The sequence below is a fragment of the Alternaria atra genome (assembly GCF_907166805.1).
Source record: "Alternaria atra isolate CS162 genome assembly, contig: 21, whole genome shotgun sequence".
In the NCBI taxonomy this organism is placed as follows: Eukaryota; Fungi; Ascomycota; class Dothideomycetes; order Pleosporales; family Pleosporaceae; genus Alternaria; species Alternaria atra.
Window position 1 is genome coordinate 153526 of NW_025091319.1, and position 25129 is coordinate 178654.

The 25129-nt window shown below is 50.3% G+C and overlaps 7 protein-coding genes across 7 annotated transcripts; 4 read left to right on the top strand and 3 right to left on the bottom strand.

Annotated features, from left to right (window-relative positions):
* Positions 1-611: 611 nt before the first annotated feature.
* Positions 612-5778, top strand: ALTATR162_LOCUS499 (uncharacterized protein; the record flags this gene model as incomplete). The annotated part of the gene is made up of 5 exons (XM_043308093.1): positions 612-2673; positions 5067-5089; positions 5142-5339; positions 5393-5530; positions 5590-5778. 5 exons carry the CDS (start codon positions 612-614, stop codon positions 5776-5778), a joined length of 2610 nt encoding a protein of 869 aa, XP_043164028.1.
* Positions 5779-6702: 924 nt separating this feature from the next.
* ALTATR162_LOCUS500 (uncharacterized protein) lies at positions 6703-7944 on the bottom strand (the record flags this gene model as incomplete). The annotated part of the gene is made up of 3 exons (XM_043308094.1): positions 6703-7394; positions 7555-7769; positions 7829-7944. 3 exons carry the CDS (start codon positions 7942-7944, stop codon positions 6703-6705), a joined length of 1023 nt encoding a protein of 340 aa, XP_043164029.1.
* Positions 7945-10268: 2324 nt separating this feature from the next.
* On the top strand, positions 10269-10987 carry ALTATR162_LOCUS501 (uncharacterized protein; the record flags this gene model as incomplete). The annotated part of the gene is made up of 3 exons (XM_043308095.1): positions 10269-10359; positions 10409-10524; positions 10583-10987. The coding sequence occupies 3 exons, from the start codon at positions 10269-10271 to the stop codon at positions 10985-10987; spliced, it is 612 nt and encodes a 203-aa protein (XP_043164030.1).
* Positions 10988-12086: 1099 nt separating this feature from the next.
* ALTATR162_LOCUS502 (uncharacterized protein) lies at positions 12087-14047 on the bottom strand (the record flags this gene model as incomplete). Its single annotated transcript, XM_043308096.1, has 3 exons — positions 12087-12255; positions 12313-13499; positions 13550-14047. The coding sequence occupies 3 exons, from the start codon at positions 14045-14047 to the stop codon at positions 12087-12089; spliced, it is 1854 nt and encodes a 617-aa protein (XP_043164031.1).
* A 1591-nt stretch (positions 14048-15638) lies between these two features.
* ALTATR162_LOCUS503 (uncharacterized protein) lies at positions 15639-16662 on the top strand (the record flags this gene model as incomplete). Its single annotated transcript, XM_043308097.1, has 3 exons — positions 15639-15734; positions 15790-16495; positions 16547-16662. The coding sequence occupies 3 exons, from the start codon at positions 15639-15641 to the stop codon at positions 16660-16662; spliced, it is 918 nt and encodes a 305-aa protein (XP_043164032.1).
* Positions 16663-17516: 854 nt separating this feature from the next.
* On the top strand, positions 17517-21143 carry ALTATR162_LOCUS504 (uncharacterized protein; the record flags this gene model as incomplete). Its single annotated transcript, XM_043308098.1, has 7 exons — positions 17517-17537; positions 17591-17698; positions 17755-17930; positions 17994-18120; positions 18167-18762; positions 18811-19227; positions 19277-21143. 7 exons carry the CDS (start codon positions 17517-17519, stop codon positions 21141-21143), a joined length of 3312 nt encoding a protein of 1103 aa, XP_043164033.1.
* Positions 21144-21854: 711 nt separating this feature from the next.
* Positions 21855-22694, bottom strand: ALTATR162_LOCUS505 (uncharacterized protein; the record flags this gene model as incomplete). The annotated part of the gene is made up of 3 exons (XM_043308099.1): positions 21855-22273; positions 22325-22384; positions 22439-22694. 3 exons carry the CDS (start codon positions 22692-22694, stop codon positions 21855-21857), a joined length of 735 nt encoding a protein of 244 aa, XP_043164034.1.
* Positions 22695-25129: the final 2435 nt, after the last annotated feature.

Sequence of the window (25129 nt, forward strand, 5' to 3'; positions counted from 1 at the left end):
AAGCAATCTCTCCCGGGTACGACAACTGAGTATGTTCAGCGATGCTGTAACACCGACCCAAGACCTCATCATCACATCACACCCCCATTGCCAGGATCTGTATCTCGCAACAAGAGGGTCATCTCACGGCTGGAAGTTTATGTCTACGATCGGCCGCTATGTCGTCAAGATGCTGGATGGCACGCTGGCTCCTTCTCTCGTAAAGCGATGGGCATGGGATCGTAAGAAGGATGAAGACGGTGCACATGCGCATTTGATTCCTACGCTTAAGATGAGAGTCCTGCCAGAAGATTTATTACCTGACGGGATAATGGCTACCTGGGTAGCGGTCCAGCTCGAATATTACTTTATGCGCCTATGACGTTGTCGACCAGCATCTTAGCAAATATTTCATAGTTCAGACTCGACCAAACCGATAGAAAAAAGTACCATTGAAATAGATGCTTATACTCGTATTGATATTTCGTGTTGGTTGGCAACGTACACATCTGAGTAGGTGGCGATGACCCATACCCCTGTCATCACGCTAGTCCCCTCAACGCGTCGCCGTCGCGTCACCAACACGTACGGAAACTGACGCTTCAACCTTATTGATACTCCACCCACCCACAATGACGCCCCGGACGCGTTCGAGCAATAGAGATGCCGACTACAAAGTCTACTACTCGAAGAAAGTGCCACAGCAGATACACTTCCCACACAAACGCAAGACAGTGCGTCGCCGTTCTACACCAGTCGAGGATGGCAAGCGGCAAATGATCTTCTTGCCGGAGAAGATGAAGAAACGGAAGACTCCTGTCGTTGCGGACTCAGATGAGGACAGTGATGGAGAGTTAGAAGAGTATCTGGATGATGGAGGAGTTCCAATCCAGCCGCAGGTGGATGAGGAAGAAGAGCAGCACCCAGGGAGAAAGATGAAGGGGAAAGGCAAGAAGAGGAGTAGCGGTATCATACCACATAGCCATGGAGATGAAGAATCGGTGGAGCCTACATCAAAACGCCGACGGACAGTGGTTTCGCCGAAGGATCATCGTCGCTCGAAGCGCGTCGCAACCGATGCCGATGATGAGAACGATGTGAAAACTTCCAAGACCAACCGAGAGCGTACATTACGACGGCAATCAACAATGACACAATTATTCGATGGGCGAAAGCCATTGCCGGGGTTGGAGGAACCTGGCTTTAAGCCTATAAAACAGAACTCGCGGTTGAGTTGGAGCGGACGTGGCAAAAGTGACAAAGCAATGAACGATAGGAAACAACGCACATTGACCCAAATGATACCACGTATGCGAACAGAAGAGATTGTGTCAGATGAGGATATAGACGAGGTGTTCAGCGATGTTGAGGCAGAACAACAGGACAGTCAAACCTATGGCGATGCTGTAGCACAACGACTTGCACGACAAGGGCTGTATCGTGTCGAGGGTAATGGCACCAAAGATCATGATAGTACAAGTGAGAATGCAGAGGACAAGCAACAGGATCTGGAAGACAAAGCTATCAAGAAAGAGCCCACAGAAAACTCACAAGATACTGCTGACTTGGTGGTGCAATCGGTGGAAGACGAGATGGATGAGGACTGCGAAGATAGCTACAAACCAACACAGTTCATCGAAGCTCCTGCCACAAGAGCGACTCGTGCGGCTAGACGTGGGAATAATCCACAAGCAACAGAGACAGGGGGAGCTTTCTATGCGCCACAGAGTCTCAGGAAAGGGAAAGCCCGCTTCAGCCTGCTATCAACCCCAGAGAAACGACGCATTCGGGAGATCCCTTCATCTCAATCACCGGCCGACTCACCGTTGTCGACTCAAGTCTCTCCACAAAAGCTACACCAATCGCCCCTCAAAATGTGCTCAGGTAACCCAATGAATGTACCAGAGACGCCGTCGAGGCGTAAGCAAGTGACGTTCAAGATGCCGTCGAAAACGCCCGTACCACCACCAACACTACGAAAGTTTGAAAGTACTATTCAAGACTCGGAGGATGAGGATGAAGGTCTCATTGAAGAAGATCTACCAAGCAGTAGACGTCGTGGGACTGAGGATGCGCAACCTTTTTCTAGTCGCCCCGAGGCCGCGACTGGTAAGGTCGTTGGCGCTGATACTCAGGCCATGCTCGACAGGATCGACAAGGTATGTGCTGACGCAAATGGAGAGGATGTTATGGGTGAATCCGGGTCATCACAAGGATCGGACTATCTGCCTACGCTTCGAGGTCACAACGAGCCTTCTCCTGAGCTCGGCGAACCGCACAAGTCGTCAAATGGCAAAAGCTCGTCATATTCTACCAATTCGGTTGTTGTCAAACAGGAACCTGGGTATGACGACGATGATGATGACGACGAAGATGCAACAATATTACCTACAGCTCCAGTAGATTTGCTACATGAAGCAAGACCAATCGCAAGCGATGCTACCACAACTATTGAAGGGGAATTGCCTTTGCAAACAGAGGAGCTCCGCTCAACGCCACCTGTCATCGAAGGCTACAACGAATACACATGTCCATCTACGCCCATGGTAATCAATAACGATTCGTCCTCCGAAGAAGACTCGCCAACACCCGACCCAACTCCTCCGCAATCAACCAGAAGACCCGAACCACAGCCTCCATCAACCTCAATCCAACAATCAGTAGACCTAGACGACTCAGCCATCCAAGTCCCCCGTTCCCCGTCTCCAGACCATGAAACACAGCACTCGCACTCCAGCAAAGCAGAGCAGCAGCTCCAAAACGAGTGGCTCTCTTACTCCCAATACGTGCATACTCGACAACCCAAATCATCAAGCATGCGCGCAGCGCCTGATGCTTTTAGCTACAGCGCGACGCCTCGGCTTCCTCAAACACAAAACACAGCGTCCCATTCCCATTCGAACCACCAGCTATCAGGCCATCATTATCACCCTAGCCAAGCAACAACTGTCGACGAAATCACCCAACATAGCACAACACCTAGGCATAAACGTACCCACCACTTTTCCAGCACACACACAACGCCTCATCGCATACCTAGCTCTCAGCCACTTTTGTCCTCGCCGAGTAAACCCCCGCCGCTTTTCATACCGAGTAGTTTCCCTAGCCCAGAGAAGGCGGGGATGGAGGGGTGGGGGAGTAGTAGTCCGATGTTGGATGGTGGTGTTGGAATGACGCAAGCGACGGGCGCTGGGGGGTCAATGTGGAAAAGTAGTCAGTGGGCTAGTTTGGAGGATTTTAGTATTCCGCCGATGCCGCCGGGGGTGGATAGGGAGGATGGAGAGGATTGATGGGGACGTGGAGATGAGACGTAACGTCTGATGGAGTTGTAAGTTCTTGTTGCTCAAATAACTATGTACTAGGTTCCTATCTCTGTGTTTGAGAGCCTTGAGCGATAGAGCAATAGTTAGTTCTTCCTTCTATTCCCGAAGATGAGGGATTAGTTCGTGCAAGAAAGCCGATTGATATCGTTTGAATGAACAAATGATTAAAAAGACATCGGGCAGCCGAACTTGAAACTCTGGTTGACTTCAAGTCCGGCTGCAAAGCCCGTGTTGGAGATATTCGCCTTCTCATTTTCAGTGTTGTATAGTGTAGTCAGGAAGAAGTCGGATGGACGTGGAGAGGACTGGTGTGCGGAGTTTTGAGGTTCGGCTAAGTGCCTAGGGCGGGGCTGATTCAGAAATGATTAAGCGGCGCTACTGATTGAGTGTCACTTTTACAATTGCCTGCACCTTGGTTTCTCGATCTCGCTGTTTGTGAAAGAATTTTAGCATCTTTCGTGTCGATGGAAGTAGGAAGTGGCTTGCTGCTCGTCAATGGGTCTGCGCAATACCACTGCATACAATCAAAGTACTCATATGATTGGATGACCCAACTCCTGCACTTACTACTTTACTTTTTGGTGTCTCCCAAACTTCAGGGTCGTCAAGGACACTTGAATGTCCTGACTCATGTCGAATGGCGTGCGCATCTTTGTCACCTATACAGACGCTTACGAAGAATACTGGCGCAATGGTATTACACGAGTATATCTGTTAGACCATATAGAACACTTGACTTGAGTTTCAGGTAAATGCGACTTGTTCTACGAAAGTAGTGGGCTGATATGGCGAAGAAAGCCTCTATGGATATGTTCGCGCGCTCGCCAATTCTTCCCAACCAGAATGCAACGAATTCAGGGTCAATTGCGGCTTGACTGGTCAGTCAGAAGCCATCTCGGTACGCCTCTATAGATCAGCAGCCTGGCTGAAGATGCACTGCCCGTAGCTGCAGCACCTCAACAGGTCGAATTCAGCCTCACGTTACGAGCGCGATACCCCGCGCTCAGCCGCTCGAAATCATGGATGCTTGAATATGATCTTCCTCGATGACTTTCCGTCTTACTCTTTGCCCATTATCGTTTCTCGTTGTCGACCATGGATCCTTTCTCAGTAACTTTGGGCGTTCTTACTCTAACCTCTCTGGCCTCCAAAGTGGGCATCCAGCTCAAAAGGTTGCGGAGTGGAGCTATGGAGGCAGGGAACAACGTTACCGCATTGCTAGCGGACCTCAAAGCCCTGAAAACCGTGCCTGATTCAATTGAGGATGGGTTCGAGGACTTGGACAGCAGAGCGCCTCTCACTGGTCATATCGGTGCGCACTGGTCTGCGTTATGGACCATCATATCCGATGGATGCGACACGATGTCGGACTTACTCATGGACATACCCGGCAAATAAGCGAAGGCAGCATCACTCTTACACCACTCATCAGGTCTAGCCTGGACGCGGGCCGAGTGGTAGGGTTTGCGTCTCAACAGAGCTTCTTAGGCGGCGATGAGACCGCAAAGAATACTGTCATACGGAAATGTCGCAGCTTCTCCTCAAAACTACTGTCGCCTCGAACCAAATCAAAGAAGACCATTCGCAGCAGGGAACCATCGCCCTCAGTGCCACCCTTATGTAAAGATGATATCAAAATGAACTCGGCTGGTCAAGTTATGCCAAAGTGGACGTTTCTTGGCGATCGCGCGTGTGGAAAGACTTTTTTCTAGTGTATATAATTGGCAAATCCCAACTATGCAAGCCGAACTAATAAACTGCTAGCTCTACATCCCAAGGCATTTAATGTGAGGTAAGAGACATACGAGTATACTCACATCTCTGCTAATGATTCGACAGATATACGTTCCAACAGTCTTTGAGAACTATGTTGCGGACCTCCAGGTAGACGGGGTTAACTTGAAGTGCGCTTTGTGCGACACAGCAGGTCAGAGGGATTACGACCGCTTTCGCCCGCTAAGCTATTCGCAAACCGACATCTTTTGTATATGTTTCTCAATCGACGACTCAGACTCACTAGATAATATTGAAGAACAGGTAGGAGAATTGTGCTGCACAATCATACTATACGCGATGCTAAGCATATCCAGTGGTATCCTGAGATCGAGCAATACGAACGAAAGAAAGATCCTGTCTTTCTGCTAGGATTCGAAGAAGATTTCCGACAAGATCCTAAAACGATTGAGAAGCTCGGAAAAAATAATCGGGTTTCTCTAACCATGATGAAAGTGAGTAAAGCAACCTTGGAAAAGCATGCCATGATATCTACTACTAACGTAGGAGATAGGGTGAAGAGATGGCAAAGAATATTGGTGCACTGAAATACTTCGAATGCTCGGCGATAAGACACCAAGGCACCAAGGAGATCTTCGACACTATACATAGTATGGTGCTCGTGGCGAGTCCACAGCTGAAGAAGAGATGCAAGAGTGGAAACTGGAGGATGGAAACTATCAGCGTGCTTCAATCAAGCTGATAGTGATCAACTTCGGGTCAGCGAAGGAAGAAAGGGATTAAGAGCACATGAGTGCGAAATGGTCAAGGCTACTTGGGCGACTTGGAAGAGTAGGTAGAAGTACGGCCGACGCCGTTGTGGTAAAACCCTTTGGTCGATCGTGATGCCAAGCCATGGTGGGAAGACGTGACCATTGAGCGTGAAAGCAGATTGAACCTGGCATAGCTACTTTCGTTAGGCGTCTTCACTTGGAGATATTCGAAAATGCCAGAGGATTCAGTTTGATAGCTTTCCCTTTGTGTCATCAAAATCCGATATGGTCTAGTGGCTAGGATTTGCCGCTCTCATTCGCAGAGTCAGTTCACTGTACAGTGCCGGCAAGGCCCGGGTTCGATTCCCGGTGTCGGAATACCATCCTTTTGTCTCAATAGGTGTCGTCTTTTTGGTGGCAGGATTTTCTGGCGGTCCAAAGTTTCGAATTTTCGGAGTTGAGTTTTTTTCGCGACGCTCGGGCGCTAAGCGCATAGACTTAGTCCGCCCACCTCCAAATCGCCTAGTTTACAATAATCTTTTTTATCGACTTTTGCAGTTAATAAGTAGAGGATTACTGCTTTTCGCTATGTTTAACTTATATATTCCGACTACGCAACACCACCTTGACAAACTAAAAAGTCCTTGTTGTGTCATCTGCACTCCTTCTCTCCTGCGTGTTTGTTTCCTAACTTAACAGAGCGGGTATGCTACAAGACCAGCAGAAATCTATAGCTACGGGTCATCTGGTTCTTGATAGGCTTAAGTACGAGCCAGAAAGTATAACGAGTACGATCAAAGTTGCAGCAATTATTCACGTCAATTCTAAACCATGCACAAGTTTGGATAGTAGGTTGCATTATGAATATTTACATGTGCCATGTGAGATCTGGAGGACGCTAAATATACATGCATCTAATAAGTGTAGCACAGGATCTTTCCCTGAGTGTCCAACAAATCCCTAAGCTGAACAGTCGGAGCCAGCTTACCCAGACCAACCTCAAAATCCAGAGTAACGTTCTTGCCACTGTAGTCGAAAGGAATAACTGGGCCACCGACCTGGTGAAGGCGGGTCTTCAGATCCTTCTGTTGCCACATCCAAAAGATGTGGTCGATGTTGCCGTGGTGTAGATAGAATACTGGTTCACCGGGGCTGTTGTTCGCATCACCAGCCTGTCCCAGAGCACCTCCGACACCAAAGTGGCCACTGCCGTGGATGTTCGGGACTTCGAAGGTGGCTTCGCCTTCGACCGCCTTGGCAAAGCCAGTGTAGTCTTTCTGAGCAAGGACGTTATTGACGAGCTTTTGGTCAGCCCAGACGTTGATTAGAGTAGGGACGAAATCGCGCTTGAGACAGTGAGGAGTAGGGAAGTTGACCATGAACTTGTCTGGTGTGAAAGGACCGTTCTGAACACAACCACCTCCTGTTCCGCCGACGATACCGAAGGGGTTAGTCTCCGGGGTGGGATCGACCTTGTTACCGTTGCCACCGAATCCGGTGTCTGGTTGCCAGATTTCAGAGTCGAAGATGCGTGTTGAGGTGGGATTTTGGGGTTCAGCGTCCGCTGACCAGTCCCAGTAGGGCTGGGCGCCAGTGTAGCCGCATTCTGTTAAGGTGTTAGCACCAACAGCGATCTACTAAACGTGTAATAAGAAGGATGTAAGACAAGTTGTCCTAAAGCTTTGCATCTCACATAGATAGGAGAATGCACAACGCTGTCGCTAAATTTCTCTACTACAACGTGTAAGATTAGAGAGAACACGTACCTTCCCGGAGAGCCTTCTCGTAGGTGTAGACGAAGTAGCGGTGCCAAAGTGTAAAATGACCGACCCAGTGGATGTCGGGTGTTTGACTGCTGTGCACGGCTTGGAAGTCGTCAAAACGATTCACAGCTCCCTTAATGCCGGAGATGGCCGGCTTCGATGCTAGGCAGAGGACTGCATCAATGTATGCTCTCTTCTGTGGGATAGAGAGTTGTTTCCTGAAAAAGAGAAGGTGGTGAGCAGAGTTCGAAAAGACGGAAGAGTGTGAGTTACTTACCATTCTTTGCGATGAATAGGATTCTTACATGTCTTCGGAGCAGATGCAGGGAGGGCCGCTGCTACAGCTGACGAAGCCAAGCAGAGCGAAGAAACGAGGATGGAGAGATTGACCATTGTTGCGGCTGAACTTGAGATGGGGAGCTATGTGTTTCGAATTAATTGAGAGCAAAAGCTTACTGTCCCTGGCTGGCACCTGTAACAGCGGAAGCCATCAAGCTTTATGTGCGGCTCACTGCAGGCCTTATCGCACGTGTTTACCCGTCTGAGCCTCATCGAAAGATGTCTATGCCAATAAAGTCCGAGCCACGAGGGAATGACTGGCGAACGGACATAAACGTTGGACACACGAACGGGACGTTGGACCATACGCTATAGAAGTTTGGGAATTTTTGAGCGACGCCCGGGGCTGGAGATCCCCATATGCATGGCGATTTAGGGAAAGATGCAGCCATGTGGCACAGTTGCATGGTCTTTTCAAGGTCTTAGGCCCGCAGAATTGACTTCGGAGAATGCATGCCGAAGCGGCTTGCATATTTCGGTGAATGCAAAGCTTACCGGAGAATTCGACACCATCCATAGCTTCTATGTGGCGCATATGTGAAGATAAATTGGCCTTGACGTTTTCCATGCAAATGAAGCTAGCTAGTATCGAAGTTCTTCTCGCTTGATCACCCATGCGATCTGCTGTGCGACTTGTGGTGATAAGACCAAGCGAGTATTCATGTCCGTGACGATATTAAACTACACAGTCTTCCCTGCCTGGTTCCAGAGGATAGGATAATTTCGGATGATTGTGCCCGGTGGGCCAGTCTAGAGATTCCTGTAGGATTTACCTTGCATAGCCAAGAAGTGGCTACCGAGATGTCCGAGGCGTGCTACCTTCCTCCCATGTGCCTGCTTCATCTCTCTTGCAGAGCGCATGAATATGGCTGTGATGTTGAACATTTAATGGTCGAAGATGAATCTTTTCTTCAACGCTCTGGTTGCCAATGCACATCGTGGAGGAATTGAGGCGGTGGCGTATGTGTCGTGGGGACAGCAGAGCCTGCGGAACAGATTGGTCGCCGTTCGCGCTAAAATGCTGTTGGTGTCCGAGCCGTGCATTGAACCCCCTAACGTGTTCCTGTTGACCCAAACCAGCGATTGACGGGAAAACACAGGGTCAATGGCGGCAGACAGAAATAAATGCTGGGAAGAGTAAACGCGGCACATAGCGCCCCTGCAGGAACCTGGCTAGTGAATACGGAGCGTTCCTCCATTGCAGAAGCCCTCGGTTTACTGTACATAATTCGCGCTCCTCACCCGAGTACCGGCTCGGCTGGGGAACGGGGAAGGTACACGGGTGGTGTCGAGCCGTCTCGCGATAACCGAGGGAAACTAGGCTATTCAGAGAAAAGAGCCGCATCAACTTCATCCACCAAGGCCCAAACCAGGACAGCTGCATCGAACGAGCAAATCCTTCACAGGTTGTCAGCGTCTGAGCCGTGACATCTATCCAATGATGACCCAGAGATATCAGCCGCTCTGAGCAGACTTTACCAATGCGTCTGCAGTCCTGTTGGACATACGACAGGGTGATAACAGGAAAGATTCACAAGATGAAGCTGCTGATGCGACACGGGTAAACGACTTCAAGGAGAAGCAGGTATCATTCATAGCCATGGGGTTTCCATTATCCAACGACTTTCCTGATGTGAGTGCATACCTACAATATGGCAGGCGGTGCGGGTGGTTATGGCATCACCTGGGACAATGGTTCGCGACAACCGATGTTTGTAATCACGACTGGAGTATTACTCTTATTATCGACAATTGCAGTAGCGCTCAGGTACAATTTCTCAGCCCCTTGGTCTGTCCACACATCGTAAGACTTGCTCACATCTTGCTAGGATATACTGTCGCCTCAGCTTCATACGACATGTAGGACTAGACGACAAGTTCATGGTAGTCGCCTGGTTGATCTGTGTCGCTCTTGGAATCCAGAATGGTTTCCTTGTGAGCTGGGGTACTGGGCGGCACAATGCTGATCTAGATGCTTCGGTTATCCTGGTTCCCACATTCAAACATTGGTACGGGACTACTGCATCGATAGACGCCATTCATATGGGAATTTGAGAACTCACGCTTCTTTAGGTATGCATATCAGCTCGTATACCCGTGGGCGTTGCTTTTCGTCAAAGCTAGCATATTGGCTCTCTACTACCGGATATTTACGCAAACGAAATTTCGCTTCGCTGTGTACGCTGTGGCTGCGTTCGTCACGGTTCAGACTATTGTGGTCACCTTTGTCAACGTATGTCAAACTTGAAGACCCCGAACATTCCCTCGAGCTTGAAGCTGATTGATGCAGGCTTTCGAATGCGGTGCGAAGGAGCCATGGAGGGCCTGGTCGCCTACCTTTCCTGCCGGATGTAACGACTTGCCTAGGACATATTGCGATGGGTTCTGTCAACATTCTCACAGACATCTTCATCTTGGTCATGCCAATGCGAGCTTTCGGGCAGCTGAAACTCCAACGAACGAAGCGCTGTACGTACAAGATATATAGCTATGTTGAAGCAAACTAATCAAAATGCAGTTGCTCTCCTCGGTGTATTTCTCGTGGGTGGTGTAGCAGTAATCGCCTCTATCGTCCGTCTGTACGCGCTCTGGGTATACGCTGTGACGGACGACCCACCATACGACGACGTATTCGTAAGCTCCAAATCAGCCGAGAACATGAACATCCTAGACTACGCTTACAGTCAGATAGATCCTCTTGCTTTCCCAAATCGAAGTAAATGCAGCCACAATATCTGCCTCCGCACCCGCCCTCCGCCCCCTCCTCAACAGAGTCTTCGCCTCGTCTTCCCGCAACCACTCCGGCCCATACCCAGTGTCCTACGGACCTGGGGGACCAAGTTCCAAAATGTTCAGTCGTACCGCTCGTACACGTTCGAACGGACAAATGGAGCTCTACTCGTTCGGTGGAGGCAACAGAACGAGTAAGGCACCGATAGGCGGAACGCGGAATACAAGTGAAGAGTCGATACTCGGTACTGAGGGTATTACAAAGACAGTGGAGACGAGAATCGAGGAAAACTACATGGGAGAGTCTGTACATGGAAAACATGGCGAGACGCAGGGGTATGACGGTGTGAGACATAGTGATGTATGATACGAGTATGTCAGAAACATTAAGACCACTTTCACCTTTCACTAAAAGAGCTCAGCAAGCTTATGCGAGATTGGAAAGCCATTGCCGCTCTGGAATAAAGAGAGTTCCAGTCACTCATCATATCCAACACTGATCTTGGCCGAAGACTTTGCATAAACTTTCGAAAGCGTGCATGTGCATCATTATTGAGTCCCAACAGAACTTCTACCCCGTATCTTCTTATGTATCAGTTCGGAATGCAAACAAGGCCAGACGCCCTGTCAAGCCTGCCAGCGTTGATATGTTCTTTCCAAATTGAGCCAAGTAGGGCATGGAACCTGTGTGTGCCCCATTTTGAAGAGAGGAAAGGTAGAAGACAGTATTTTCACGGAGCTACATGCCATCTGTGACGACCCTAACCCGTCCCGAAAATTACTGAATGCTATTGCAACCGCATATCCATACCCCATGTTCTTATCTCTCTTACTCTTTTCATCTGTGCTCGCGAATTCTTTCCTACGGACTGCCATTGGAACCTTAGTATGCGGAAACAAAGCCAACATCGCTCGGTAGATCGAATCATTCTTCAACGAAGCAGAACAAGATATAGCAGCGAAACTCATGGGCATGTTGTAGCAAATTTTTGAGAAAAACGAGCACCATAACTTGATGGACGTTGTGGTTTTGGAGGAGATCAAGACCGACCTTGAGGTGTAAGGAATTGGTAGAACATGCCCCTGCACGAGACTTCCATCAACGAGTGTACTATTACCAGCACTCGAGCAACCACTTAAGATACCAAACAACTTTAATTATCAAAAACGTACTTTCATTGGAAACACATGACATATCAGAAGCTGAGTTTGCCAACCCTTCTTTACCACCAGCCCAGCAATCAATCCACACAACTTTGTATACAGACCAGTGTATTCCACATAGCCCTTATTGTCGTATCATCATTCGCCGTTTCAACGCCAAAATGCCCTCCCAACGTCACGATCGTATCGTCGCAAGATCAACGAGTGACTGGCTATGCCGACTTAAGAAAACAGACCGACCAAAATGAAGCCAAACATGTACGCCTTGACCACCATCTGATGCAGGTGTCCGCAAAAAGACTTTATCCGAGAAGCTTATCCTTGGGCAACCTCTTCAGAGCAGCCTCAACATCCTTGTGATCAACGACGACACCGCTCTCGGAACAACGGGCCTTGGCGCGGAGTTCTGAACACAAGTTGTCAATGTCAATCGTGCCGTCCTTGAAGTCTGGGCGACTTGACAGCTTGTCCCTGTTTTGTGTTAGCGCATCAACCGTCGTCACGTTACCATCGCATGAATTTACTAACCAGATCTTATGGCAGTTGAGGAGCGAGTTGACATCCTCGCCCGGAACAACTTCATCCTCACCATCTTGTATGCGCTCGATTTCCTCGAGAGGATTCGTCTTCTGCACGGCTGGTGTATCGCCGAAGTGGAAGGGGCTACCGTAGCCCGTGTTGAGGAAAGCATCGTTGAAGAAGCCACCGGTGAAGTCGCCGTCGCCCACAATCGCATTCTGGGTATCGCGGTATTCTCCAAAGAGTGTTGGGTCGAATTGGCCGCCGTTCTGATTCGCGAAGTAATCGAGGCCGTTGGCGGCAGGTGCGGGTGTGGGTGATTTGGTGGCGTGTAAGACTGCAGGAGAAGGTTTGTCGTCAGATTGGGACATCGCACGAGGCATGGGATTACGAGGGTTGCCGCAGGCCATGTTGAGCTTTTCGCAGAAGAGAACCTCACCTTCGGAGTTTCCATGACACACATAACCGTCCTTGATCGTGTCTACCTGCTGATTGGGCGAGGTATGACTTGGCTCTGGTGATGTTCCACACGAGGAGTCCTGGTTGGTAGGCGATGTGGAGGAGTTGGACGGTGAGTCTGAATGGCTAGAAGAGCCACTGTTGAACTGGAAGACACGTGATTGCGAACCAGTAGAACTCTCGGTATTGCTGCGAGGAGTGTCGTTGTTTGGTTTGCTGCTGTCGAAACCGAAGAAGCCGTTCAGACTGCCAGAGCGCTGCGCATTACCTGCACCCATAGCTCCAGGAGAGTTTGTGAGCTGGCCATTAGCCTTGCTAGTCGGACTAAGGGCGCGTCCGGTGCTGTTGTTTCGACTTGACACACCCGAAGAAACCGATGTGTTCTTGTTCTTGGCCAAGGGACCGTTGTCTAGGAGCTGAGCGCCAGGGAGTCCGCCAAATCGCGGGAAGTCGAAGGAGAAGTTGTTGTTACTGCTATTGCTGTTAAGCATAGAGCTGAAGCCTCCCGCAAGAGGTGGGGTACGGGTCACTCCAGTGCTGTTCATTGATAGTCGTTTCCGGTATTCGCGAAGTTCCGTCTGCAGTCGTTGCACTTGGGCCCGTAGAAGACCGTTTTCGTGGTTTGTAGCATCAGAAGCTTTCTCCAATTCCTGTACCTTTGTTTCGAGGTCTTTCAGATGCTTCTCTTTGCGTTCTCGGAAAGCTCGCTGGGCCGCGCGGTTTTGGGCTTTCCTCTTCTACAGCTGTTGTCAGTTTGGCTAACGTGAGCATCCTCCAAGACACCTACAGTCGTGGGCTCCGAAGTTAGTGGCTTGCGCCCTGGCTTCTTTGCTTGCTTGTCTTCACCTTCTCTGCGCTTGCCGCCGCCCTCGTCATCGTCATCACCGTCGTCACCCGGGCTCTTCCGCTTTTCGCTTGAATCGCCAGGAGTGTCTCCGGGAAGTGAGCCAATCATGTCTCCGTCTGCGTTGTCGAAGTCGAAACTGTTGTCGCCATCTAGGTAGTCGACAAAGGGGCTTTCCTCCATGCCTGTGTTGTTGAAGCTATTTGCAGGCGCTTGTTGTTGGGGGGACGTGAAGTATGCGGGATCGAGGCTGTCAAGGGGATACTGAAATTGCGAGTTGTTCATGGACTGCTTGTTGCCGGAACTGTTATCTAGGCCAGCGGAGAAGAGGTCGTTCGGGTTCTGGTTGTTCGAGGCCAGTGCCGCGAGGAGCAGATCTTGCTGCGTCGCATCGAGGTAGAAGGGCGCACCGTTCTGGAAGTCGTTGGTAGTTCCTGCCATTGTAATTGCGCTCGCGCGGTGCAGGAAGCGGGGTGTTGTGAGTAGCTCCGAGTAAAGCTTGTGGGTGTTGCGTCCGAGCTGCGCAGTGTTGCAGAAGTTCGGAGGGGCTGGCGCTATCGGTCAAACACGTGCGATAACCGTTTTCGCCACCCGGACACCGCAAAATGTGGAGGTTGCGGGCACGCTGGGGTATATGGATTCGGTACGGGTGACGCAAGATGTTTGAGGTAGATTTGAGTAACTTGCACAGCGGGCGGAGGCGGGCCCGTGGGCGGGTGAGGGTTTCGCGACTATGGGGAGAGCCTGTACAGAGGCCAGAACAGTCTATGAGTGTAGCGCACTCAATAAGGACCGCGGAGGGAGATGCGAGCAGCTGTTAGGCAATGTGGGCAATTTGTGTGAAAGGTGGTCAGATGGTGAAGGAGGAATGGCGTAACAGATCAATTCGCAGCCTCACGGCCTGGACGCCGGATCCAATGTGGCACCCTAGCTGGTTGGTTCGGGCGACTTTTCGGAGCAACAACGCTGGGCCTGTCGAAAAGCGGCCGACAGGAGATGAACTGGTGGTCAACGTCACTGATAGGCTGAGTGCAAAGAGTGTGACTGTTCTTGCAGAAGCACGGCGTAAGAGAAGGGCGCAGCTGCACGTCAGGTTCAGCAGGCCTAGCATGAGGTCCCTTGTCTGAGGTGATTGATAAGCACAAAGCTTGGTGGGGTAGGAGAAGAACGCCATCGAAGGCAGCCAGAACAGACGCAGATCACCGCTTCCTGTTCCTGGCAAGGCAACCAACATGACTCCTCAGTCTATTCTAGAATGCTGTCTTAGCACCTGAGCACACTGACGTGATGTCGTATATCGTAGGTATACACTGTTACTTGTACTGTCGAGTATTGACGTGCATTACTACGTATGCCTTGAGGGGACCTTTCCTACAGTATGCACAATTTGGAGTTTATCGGGCTTCATTTTATCGTAACTTCTGACCTGTGGTGATGATCACACACAAACACGCAGACAGATGTCGATTGATATTTGTTCATCCAGAAACGTTGCCGTCTTCGGAAGTCCACTGCGAGAGGCGTACAGAAACTTATGATTCAGCATTACGCATGATGCGTCAATGTCGGTTGGTACAAGGATCTTCCAAGCATCTTCGCGTCTCGACAGTCTTTTTCTAAAAGATAGGGCTTCTTCATAGGAATTCTCCGTCGGCTAGCGTTGATGAAGTTGCATGAAATGATGCCAAGAAGTCTCTGACAAGATGATGCCAAGAATTGTGTTGGAGTAGAGAAATTGTCTGGCATGGGAGTGATAGCTGCACGGTCTGCACTTGTTAACACGTGAGACGACATGAGTAGTGAGTTTTGGGTGGTGACGGTACATTTCCAGATTCAAACATGCTCGAATCACTAGCAGGGCTCAAGCGCGGAGAAAAAAGGGTCTAGGCTAAGTGGGGCGGTGCCAAGCCTAACGCCTGGCTAGTCGAGCGTCACTGCCCGTCGCGACTTCCTCAACTGTAGGCGCGACTTGGAACAATTCAACCCCACCACAACATTGCAACAACAAAAGTCTACCACACGCGCTTGCAACATGGCAGACCACATCAAGCAGACGAAGAACGCCATCAACGCCAAGAGGCAGGCAATCGCCGAGGAGGAGGAGCGCCGCGCATCATGGACAGAAAGTGTAAGTTGCGCACCACCAACCAAGCTATTGCATTGACTTGACTGACATTGTATAGCTCGCGGAAATGGACAAGTTGATTGCCAGTACCGGAGATTCAGAGGAGATGACGGTTATGCGCACAGAGATGCTCAATGAAATCGCCAAACACGACGCTAAACTTGACCGACTACGCCCTGAGCTCGCCGCTCTCGAAGCCCAGCTCCCCCAGACGCCCGCCGAGCCCGCCGGCCCCAAGTTCGACCCTGAGAAGCACCCGGTTCTGCGCAAGACCATGGAGAAGCCGGAGCCCGAGAAGGCAGTCACATTCAGCATTGGCGACATCTGTGAGGCGCAGTGGACTGACAGGTCCTGGTACAAGGCCAAGATTCAGAGTATCCTCGGCTCCGTCTCAGCTCCCAAGTACCTAGTTCGCTTCATCGAGTATGACGACACTTTGACCGTTGACCGCACCGCTGTACGCCCTCTTCCGAACAAGCGCAAGCGAGAGGCCGAGCCCGCGTCTGCCGCGACGCCATCTGCGCCTGTTGTCTCAAGCGCCCACGTCATTTCAGGACCTGCGAGCATGAACCCGAACGTGCAGGGTGCCAAGAACCCTGGGGGTATGGAGGCTACCGAAGACAAGAAGCCTAGTCGCATAGCTAACAAGGGAGTGTTGAAGAAGAGACAGTCGAACTGGGCCGACTTCCAGAGCAAGGCCACCAAGAAGGGTGTTGCCAAGAAGGAATCCATGTTCCGTACCAGTACTGAGGCTGGTAGTCGAGGTGAGCAAACTCGGTAATATCTCCTCGCATACTGTTGCTAACAATCCACAGTCGGCTTCACAGGCTCCGGCAAGGGCATGACCGAGACCCACAAGCGCCAACGTTACGACCACAAGGCCGACGCCGACAAGGATGACGAGTACTCTGCCGACCGCAAGCGCTTTTGAATACACTGAGGGATGGCCAACGGATACTTCGTGGTATGTGGTTATGTAAACAAAAAATCCCGATGTTTCGAATCCCTTGCTTACGTTGCCCTTGGGCCAACTTCAGACCTAGGCATACGCGGTCATGCAACTGCATGGAGTGATCCATTGCTGATCGACAAGCGAAGCTTTTCGCTCTGCATAAGAAGGTAGAGCTAACCTGATGCAGGTTTTCTCTTGCACTACGACTTGTTACAACAACTCGCATGTGCCTCCACGGACTTCATGGCATCTGCATATTTTCGGTATGACTCTGCGGCACACACTTCCGTCTGTTGAGCCAACTCACTAAGCACGACCGCTCAATAGGCGTTCGATACCCATTTCATCTGACATTACTGGTCAAGCATCTTCGATAGCTAGAGCCGGTCACATCGTCAGGTAAGACATAGGTTCCTTTACTTTCCCTTCCCTGCGAGCGTACATTAGCCACCACTCATGTACGTACGATCATTTGCGTGGTCTACTACGTAATCGACCACACATGTATTGTCGGGAATTGTCTATAGAAATGAAATTTACAACAACAATAACAACAAAAAAGCTCGTGACTGTGCATTTTCTGTAGTCTTGGTGTCTACTGTGATATCATGACCACAAGGTTGTTGTGCCGTGCCGTGCCTTCCAACGCAGTGGTCGCGGCTTTGTTCCCGAATGCCCCGCGGTCCCACCAAGACACATGCTCGCGTCTCTTAGCTCCGACCTCACCCCACGCCTCAAGATCTTAGCTACCGCGACGCGACGGTCAACAAAGAAGCACAAGGCATGTCGGAGTTGCTCGGTAGAGCTACTGGACTGCACTACGCGATTTCAGCATGGAGGCGGACTGGGACGAGGTATGCCTTTAATAGTACTCAAATTATGCATACCCTGACTGACGACCGCATAGCTAGCCATCGCTCAACTGCCGCCCCCCGGACCACATCTTCCCAATGTGCCGATATCGACATTCGCATTCGACACGACGCAAGAACTATTATGGACAGGCAACAACCAAGTGAGTACGTTCACGCGCGGCCCGTGCCAGGTACCGTGAAACTTACGACTTTGCAGGGGCGCGTCACGTCCTTTTACGGCCCTCATCTCGAACGCTATACCTCGTACCGCGGACATGCGCCTCCCGATGGCCCTGTCAAGCAATTTCTCTTCACGGAGAAGGGCATTCTTTCTATCTCTAAGAACAGCGTCCACTACTCCCATCGCCGCGGGCTCACACAATGGCACCTGACGTATGTTGGTTGCGGAAGGAGAAAGAACCATGCATATGGCAGCGGCTGACCATCAGCGTATAGGAGCGCCGAGTTCAAAGACATGAAATGCATGAACTTCACGTCGAAGGGTACGCGCGAGATTCTGGTCGCAGGATGCCAGGAGCAAATGTTCAAAGTGGACGTGGAAAAAGGCATCATCACGCATACGGTATGACTTGTCATTCAACGACCTGTCTTTCGCTGACCAGTAGAAGCTTCCTGCCGAGGCTCAGTATACTATCATGAAGCGCGCTGGGCAATATCTGTGTGCTGCGACTAAGAATGGTGGTATTCACATCTTGGACTCGAACTCGCTTTCCGTCATCAAAGTCTTCGAAGGACACACTGGTAGCATCAGCGACATGGACGCTAAGGGCGACTTTCTCGCAACATGTGGCTGGTCTCCTCGACAACAGTATGCGTACATGCTGGACCCATTCACCAACGTCTTTTCCTTGAAAACGCTAAAACAGCTACCTCCCATTCCATTTCACACGGGTGCTGCATTCGTACGCATGCATCCCCGCATGTCGACTACGGCCTTTATAGCATCGCAAAACGGCCAGATGCAGGTCATCGACCTCATGAACCCAGACTCAGCCAACCTCCGACAGTTGAACTTCTATGAATCTTATCTGACTGGCTTCGAAATGGCACCCTCTGGTGAAGCCATCGCGCTGGCAGACTCAAACTCTCAAATTCACCTCTGGGGTTCGCCAACTAAGGTGCATTTCCCAGAATACAGTAACCCAACAGAGACCGCAGACCATAACGCCCAACCGCCGCCACAGATGGATTGGAATCCTGATACGTAGGTTCTGCTGATTACTAGTCCAAGCACATTGCTGACATTTCCTAGGCCTCTGAGCACTGTTGGCATGCCGTATTACAAGGAACAGCTGCTGTCGAGCTGGCCTAGTCATCTGATTTTTGAAGTCGGCGCTCCCCCACCGAAGATTGATAGTGGCATACTCAACAATATGACACGCACCGAAATTGGGTTCTTTGCCAAGAACCCTAGAACCAAGCGCAGGAACCAAGCTGAAGTAACACGGCAGGTGGACAGAGTCAGCGAGTCGCTGTCCGCGCCCAAGTTTCTGAGCGAGAAGACCCGAGCTTCGCAGTCTTTTACCGAACCAGACGCCAAAGCCTCAGAGACCATGGAGACCTTGACTGACTTGCATCTCGATGACGTTACGCGCAAAGATGTTCCTGCCATGTATGGGAACGTAGAAATCAAGTATAGCAAGTTCGGCGTCGATGACTTCGACTTTGCGTATGTCTTCCAGCACACCCTGGAAGTGCTTGCACTGACTTGACATTAGATACTACAACCAAACACCTCATTCTGGCCTGGAGACACACATCACCAACTCCTACGCTAACCCCCTTCTGCAACTCTTCCGCTTCACGCCGTTGTTGCGGAATCTTGCGTTGCAACACACTGCTTCACCGTGTCTTTTCGAGTCATGTCTCCTTTGTGAGCTAGGCTTCCTTATCGACATGCTCGAAAAAGCGGCTGGGCTCAATTGCCAGGCATCCAATTTTCTGAAGACTTTTAGTGGCCTCTCGAATGCAGTTTCACTGAACCTACTCGAAGAGTTCGCGCCTAATGTTGCGCTCACCAGCATGATCCAAAATCTCAATCGCTTCCTACTCGAAAAGGTTTCGGAGGAGTTCCGACAAATGCTGCCAGGTCACACTGGGCCGTCAGCCATGGATCAAGTGTTGGAAACTCAGGCGAAGGCCAGCATGAGATGTGCACAATGCAACAACGAGACCATTCGTGGAGGCAAAAATTTCGTCAATGAGCTCGTATATCCAGCGAAGCACGTCATGAAAAATACACGGATACCACGTCCCACCTTCTCGCAAATCTTGAAAGCTAGCGTCGAGCGACAGGATCAGACTAGGGGCTGGTGCACCAAGTGCAATCGGTATCAACAGATGGTACAGCGGAAGACGATACAGTCGATCCCTGGAGTGTTGATGCTCAATGCCGCCATACAAAGCCACGAAGCGAAGCTATTGTGGTCAATACCCAATTGGCTTCCACAAGAGATCGGGATCATAGTAGATCAAGGTCAATTCTACTGTTTCGAAGGCCAAGACCTGAAGCTACACTTGCAACGCGGAGTACACCAGATCATGGTGTATGAGCTTGTCGGAGTGGTCGCAGACATCAACAGTGGCGAGCATCAGAAGCCTCATCTGGTAGCGACTATCAACACTGCACCGTCTTCACGAGAAGAAGATCTGGAGGACAGATGGCATTTGTTCAACGACTTTTTGGTGAGACCGATACCGAAAGAAGAGGCTCTGCGTTTCGAGCCGAGTTGGAAGCTTCCATCAGTCCTTACCTTCCAGCTAAAGTCTGCTCGCAACAAAATCGACGACTCGTGGAAAGAGAACCTCGACACTTCCATACTCTACAGATGGTGGTCGTCCAATCCAACGCCTCCAGAAACGAAGTTCAAGCTACTCCAACACTCATCCGAAGAGCCGCGCCCCGGCTACCCCGTCGCCATCGACGCCGAATTCATCCGCCTCCAAGCCGAAGAGATTGAAATGAAAGCAGACGGGACCCGCCAGACCATTCGTCCCGACCGCAAAGGTCTAGCCCGTGTCTCCGTCTGCCGCGGCGAAGGCGAGCAAGCCGGCCTTCCCTTTATCGACGACTACATCGCCGTAACCGAAACCGTAGTCGATTACCTCACCGAATGGTCCGGTATCTCCCCCGGCGACCTCAGCCGAGAAACCTCCCCCCACGCCCCCGTCTCCCTAAAACACGCGTACAAGAAACTTTGGCTCCTGCTCAACCTTGGCTGCGTCTTCGTCGGGCACTCCCTCGCCAACGATTTCCGTACTATCAATATTCATGTGCCCAAGAACCAGGTTGTGGATACGAGTCATTTGTGGTTCAAACCGGACTTTAAGCGGAAGTTGAACCTGAAGTTTTTGGCCTGGTGTGTACTGAAAGAGAGTATTCAGCAGGAGACGCATGATTCTATTGAGGATGCGACGACGGCGTTGAAACTTTGGAGGAAGTGGCAAGAGTTTGATGATGCGGGAGTGCTGGAGCAAATGTTGAATGATGTCTATGCTAAGGGAAGTTTGGTCGGGTTCAAGGCACCGGGGAGTGGGGGGAGAGTTGGTGGAAACGGGGGCAGGGTGGTCGAAGTAGGGTTGTGAGTGGTGCTGGCGGAGAAATGCCAGATCCTTTGACGACGCCGAAGAAAGGGGGAAGTCAGTTTGGAAGTATGGGATTTAGGAGTCCGCTGAGACGGTGATGGTGTGAGGTGAGCTACATTGCGGTATGGTTTGTAGGTAAGTAGAGAAAGAATGAATATCAGTCTGCTGAAACTCTTTATTTTGTCGATTCTATCTCTGGCCTATGAAGATTCTTATGAGTTAGACGATACGACTACGCCGTATGCCTCCACACCACTCACCCACTCAACCACTGCTGCCGTAGACCTAACCCTCCAAATTTTATTCGCAATTAAACTCAGCAGTGCCACTGATATGAGGGGGCCGGATGGGAACATCTTGTATTGTGCTTTCATTCACGTCTAGATAGGCTTGTGGTTAGTGAATACTAGTATTGCAAGAAGGCAGTCTGTGTATGCAATGTGACTTCGCGCCATGTAGAGGATAACCACAACTCTGGTTTAAAATCAGTATTTCACTTCCCTCGTTGCTAGGCACCGCAATTCTTTACAAGGCATCGAAGGCATGAAATGTAAGAAGACAATTTATTGAAATGATGGTACAATGCTATAATCCGAATCCGTGTGCTTTCTATCCCTACTGCTCAGTGTTGTCCGTTATACTTTAGCTGAGTAACAAGCGTGAATATTCCATGTGCCGTTGCGTTTTGCACTCAAGGAGTCATATAACTGCTTAGCAGGTAGGCAGGGCATTGAGAGTTCCCTGTGCACCAAGGCATCCATTGTTGTTGTTCTGGGGAGGACCATCCGGCGAACCACGCTCAACACCCAAGTAGTTCTCGCAGACGTCTCTGCTACTGCTACCGCAGGATCTGGAGATAGTAGCCGTGTCGCCAAAGTTGTTGTTGATACCGACAAGGTCAGAGGTCATGCCGCTGGCGCGAACATTCTCAATCACGACGTGGCGAGGGCTGTTTTCCCTGTTGTTGGAGCAGTTACCGCAGCTGCGGTAGAGTTTTCCTGAGTTGGTGACAGTGTAGTTGCGGATCGTGACGCGGCCACGTCCGTTGTGCTGGATGACCTTGTCGTTGGCGCCAGTGGCACCGCCGCCGTCGATGAGAACCTCTCCTGGCCCAAGAGCACTAACAGCATCTATTCGAGTTAGTTGGCATGTTTTCCAATTTGATGAAGAGAGTGTCGCACCTTCGCAAACGTTCCTGAACCAAACATTTCTCAAAGTGCAGCGGCCCCTGCAATGAATACCTGGAGAAGGTCAGTGACTCTGTTCCCTGGAAGCAGGATGAATTTGAACTGTACCATCGATCTGGTTGGGACCAATAATCAAGTTCGAGATGGTTACACCATCGTCGAGAACGAAGACTGGAGCACCATTGGGATTCTCTTGTTGGCAGGTAACGCCACTGTCAAACTCCGCCATGCCGAAGTCCCTGTCTACAGAGATGCGAGAGTTGGAAGCGCGCTGAATAGTGCCCACTCTGGCGGGGATGGTAAGGACCTGACTCGAAGCCAAGGACGCGGCGAGAGCGGCGAGGGTCAACTGAGTGAACTGCATGGTGAAAGAAGTTTGGATTGTCTTGAGACTGGAGAGATGGATTTTGCTTGGAGAGCTTGAAGAATCTGGGATGCAGTGACTGTGAAGATGCTGATGAAGGTGATGGTGATTTCCAAGTGGGAGAACACACAGTTTATATACTTCAACGTTCTCATATGGAGACTACGACGCTTGCTACCTCGTGACTCCGATATAGATATAACTCGCCGATACAAATGACCGACACAAGAGTCTGGATGTAAACTTGGAAGAGTCTGGATGCAAGAGGGGTCACTTGGTGGAGGGGTGGGAGGCAACATTACGATCGGGGATGCCGTACCAAGTCAAGCTCTATACGAGATGCTTTAATCACGCGAAGAACAATAGCAGTCTAGTGTGCTATTTCTCGACTACTGTGGCTAATGCGGTTTTGAATCTCCCATGCTTGTATTAAGGACTAGATAGATCTTGTCCAGTCGGCAATTTACTGAACCTGGCGCCAACGTCGCATTGTCAGTGGTGTACTATATGCACCTGGGCATCTTCCGGAACTGAGCTGGTTGTTCTTGGCGCCTAGCTAGATTCGTTCTAGAGTATACCAAGTGGAGATGTTGGATATACGAAACTGGCGAAACTACATCTTCGGCCCTAATGCTGCTATGTCACGCCATGGAAGGGGAAAATCGAACACCTCTTAGTGAGTCAAACTTCATAACCCTACAATACCACAAGAATAGCCCAGTGAAGATTTTAAATTTTGTGGAAAGAACACTTCTTTATACAAGGTATAGGAAAGCGCTTCTTAAAGATTCTAAGGTTTCTTGTTGCGTGGTGTAGCGTTGTCGAAGATTCCTTATATCTGGACGGGTTTCTTTTTTCCGTTCCGGGGCATGATGTTATCTGGGACTCTTAGCGTTGCCTGTGGATTTTTGTTTGCCCTGGTTTGGTTCGCTGTCTGTGCGCTAAATGCGTTACAGGCGGGTCTGTGTTCGTCCTGCAAACTCCCCGAAACTATGTCCGAGCGCGTCTCGAGTCAGCAGGCCTATGCTTTAGGTCCGATACAACAACACAAGGCTACAACACCATTGAAGTTAATACGTTTGTTTTTAATTTACTTTGTATTGTCTCATTCAGAACTGAGCATCAGCCGCCTCGTCGAATACGACAAGTGCACTTCCCTCCATTGCTGTCGAATGCGCCTACTGTTGGTGATAGTGTGGGCGATGTTAAGATCAATAGACTTGTCAATGACCAAGCCAATCAAGCTGAGGCCTCCGGCTTGGCTTGGTTTGGCCATGGGAGCGAAACAGCTTGAATCGATTGGCTTGATAGGTTTAAATCGACGAGGTTGATTAATGAGCGTGATGAGCTTGATAACCGTGCGTGAGGCTGTTGTTGTTGTTGCAGTACAAGCGATCTCACGATACTTTCTTAGTGTTAAGTTTGATGTTATGCACGGACTATTAGTCACGTGACTAGCACGTGATTATGTAACAGAACTTAACTCTATTGAAGTATCGTGAGATTGCTTGTACTGCAACAACAACAGCCTCACGCACGGTTATCAAGCTTAGTAGGCTCATCAATCAAGCTAAGCTCTTTAAGCTTAATTAACTACTATATTACTACACGCTGGCTTAGCTTAGCTTGAAATATGGATTGGTAACAGCTTGATTGATGAGCTTGATCTGGCTTGATTGTTGACAACTCTGCAGATCAATGAGCCCGTGATAGTACAGGCGGGTCTACATGGTGACGACTGGAGAGGTTGAGCGCATACATAGAATAGTTCATCCTACCTGCATCGCTTCCATACCCATAAGTCTCCTACTTCTCCTCCTCATCCTCGCCTCCAACATGTTCGCTATATCCATCTTCCCTTGTTGCCGTGCATACTCCGAAGCTGTCGATCCGTTTTATACAATATTAGGATCAGCCCCCACTTCCAACAAAACCCTCATCGCCTCCCTATTCCTGCAATACACAGCGCGACCAAGGGTCGTACCCCTTCTATCCGGGACATGATTCACATCTACGCCCCTCGCGATGACAAATCTCAGAGCTGCCGTATCCGTCCTCGGTTCACGGGGTCCTTCTATCGCGGCGTAGATGGCAAGCAGATCTAGCTCCGCGCCCCCTTCATCGAGTAGGATTTCCATCGCGCTAACCCAGCCTGAGGCGGTGGCTTGGGCAAAAGGAGTTGTGCGGTCGGCGCAGGATCCTACGAGACGCGGATTCGAGGTCATGTTCACGGGTGCGTTGTGGGCGAGGAGCCGGCGAAGGGTATTTTCATAGTGGAGGGACGAGCCGACTGCGCTGGTTCCCCACCAGAGACCACCAAACTTCTAGCCCCAAGTGGACATTAGATCCAAGAGCTCTGGCTCTTTATCTCCTCTTTCGATGTCAGCTCGAAAGGCGCCCCAGTTTAGGTAGGCGCCGTGACTGATTAACGTGGA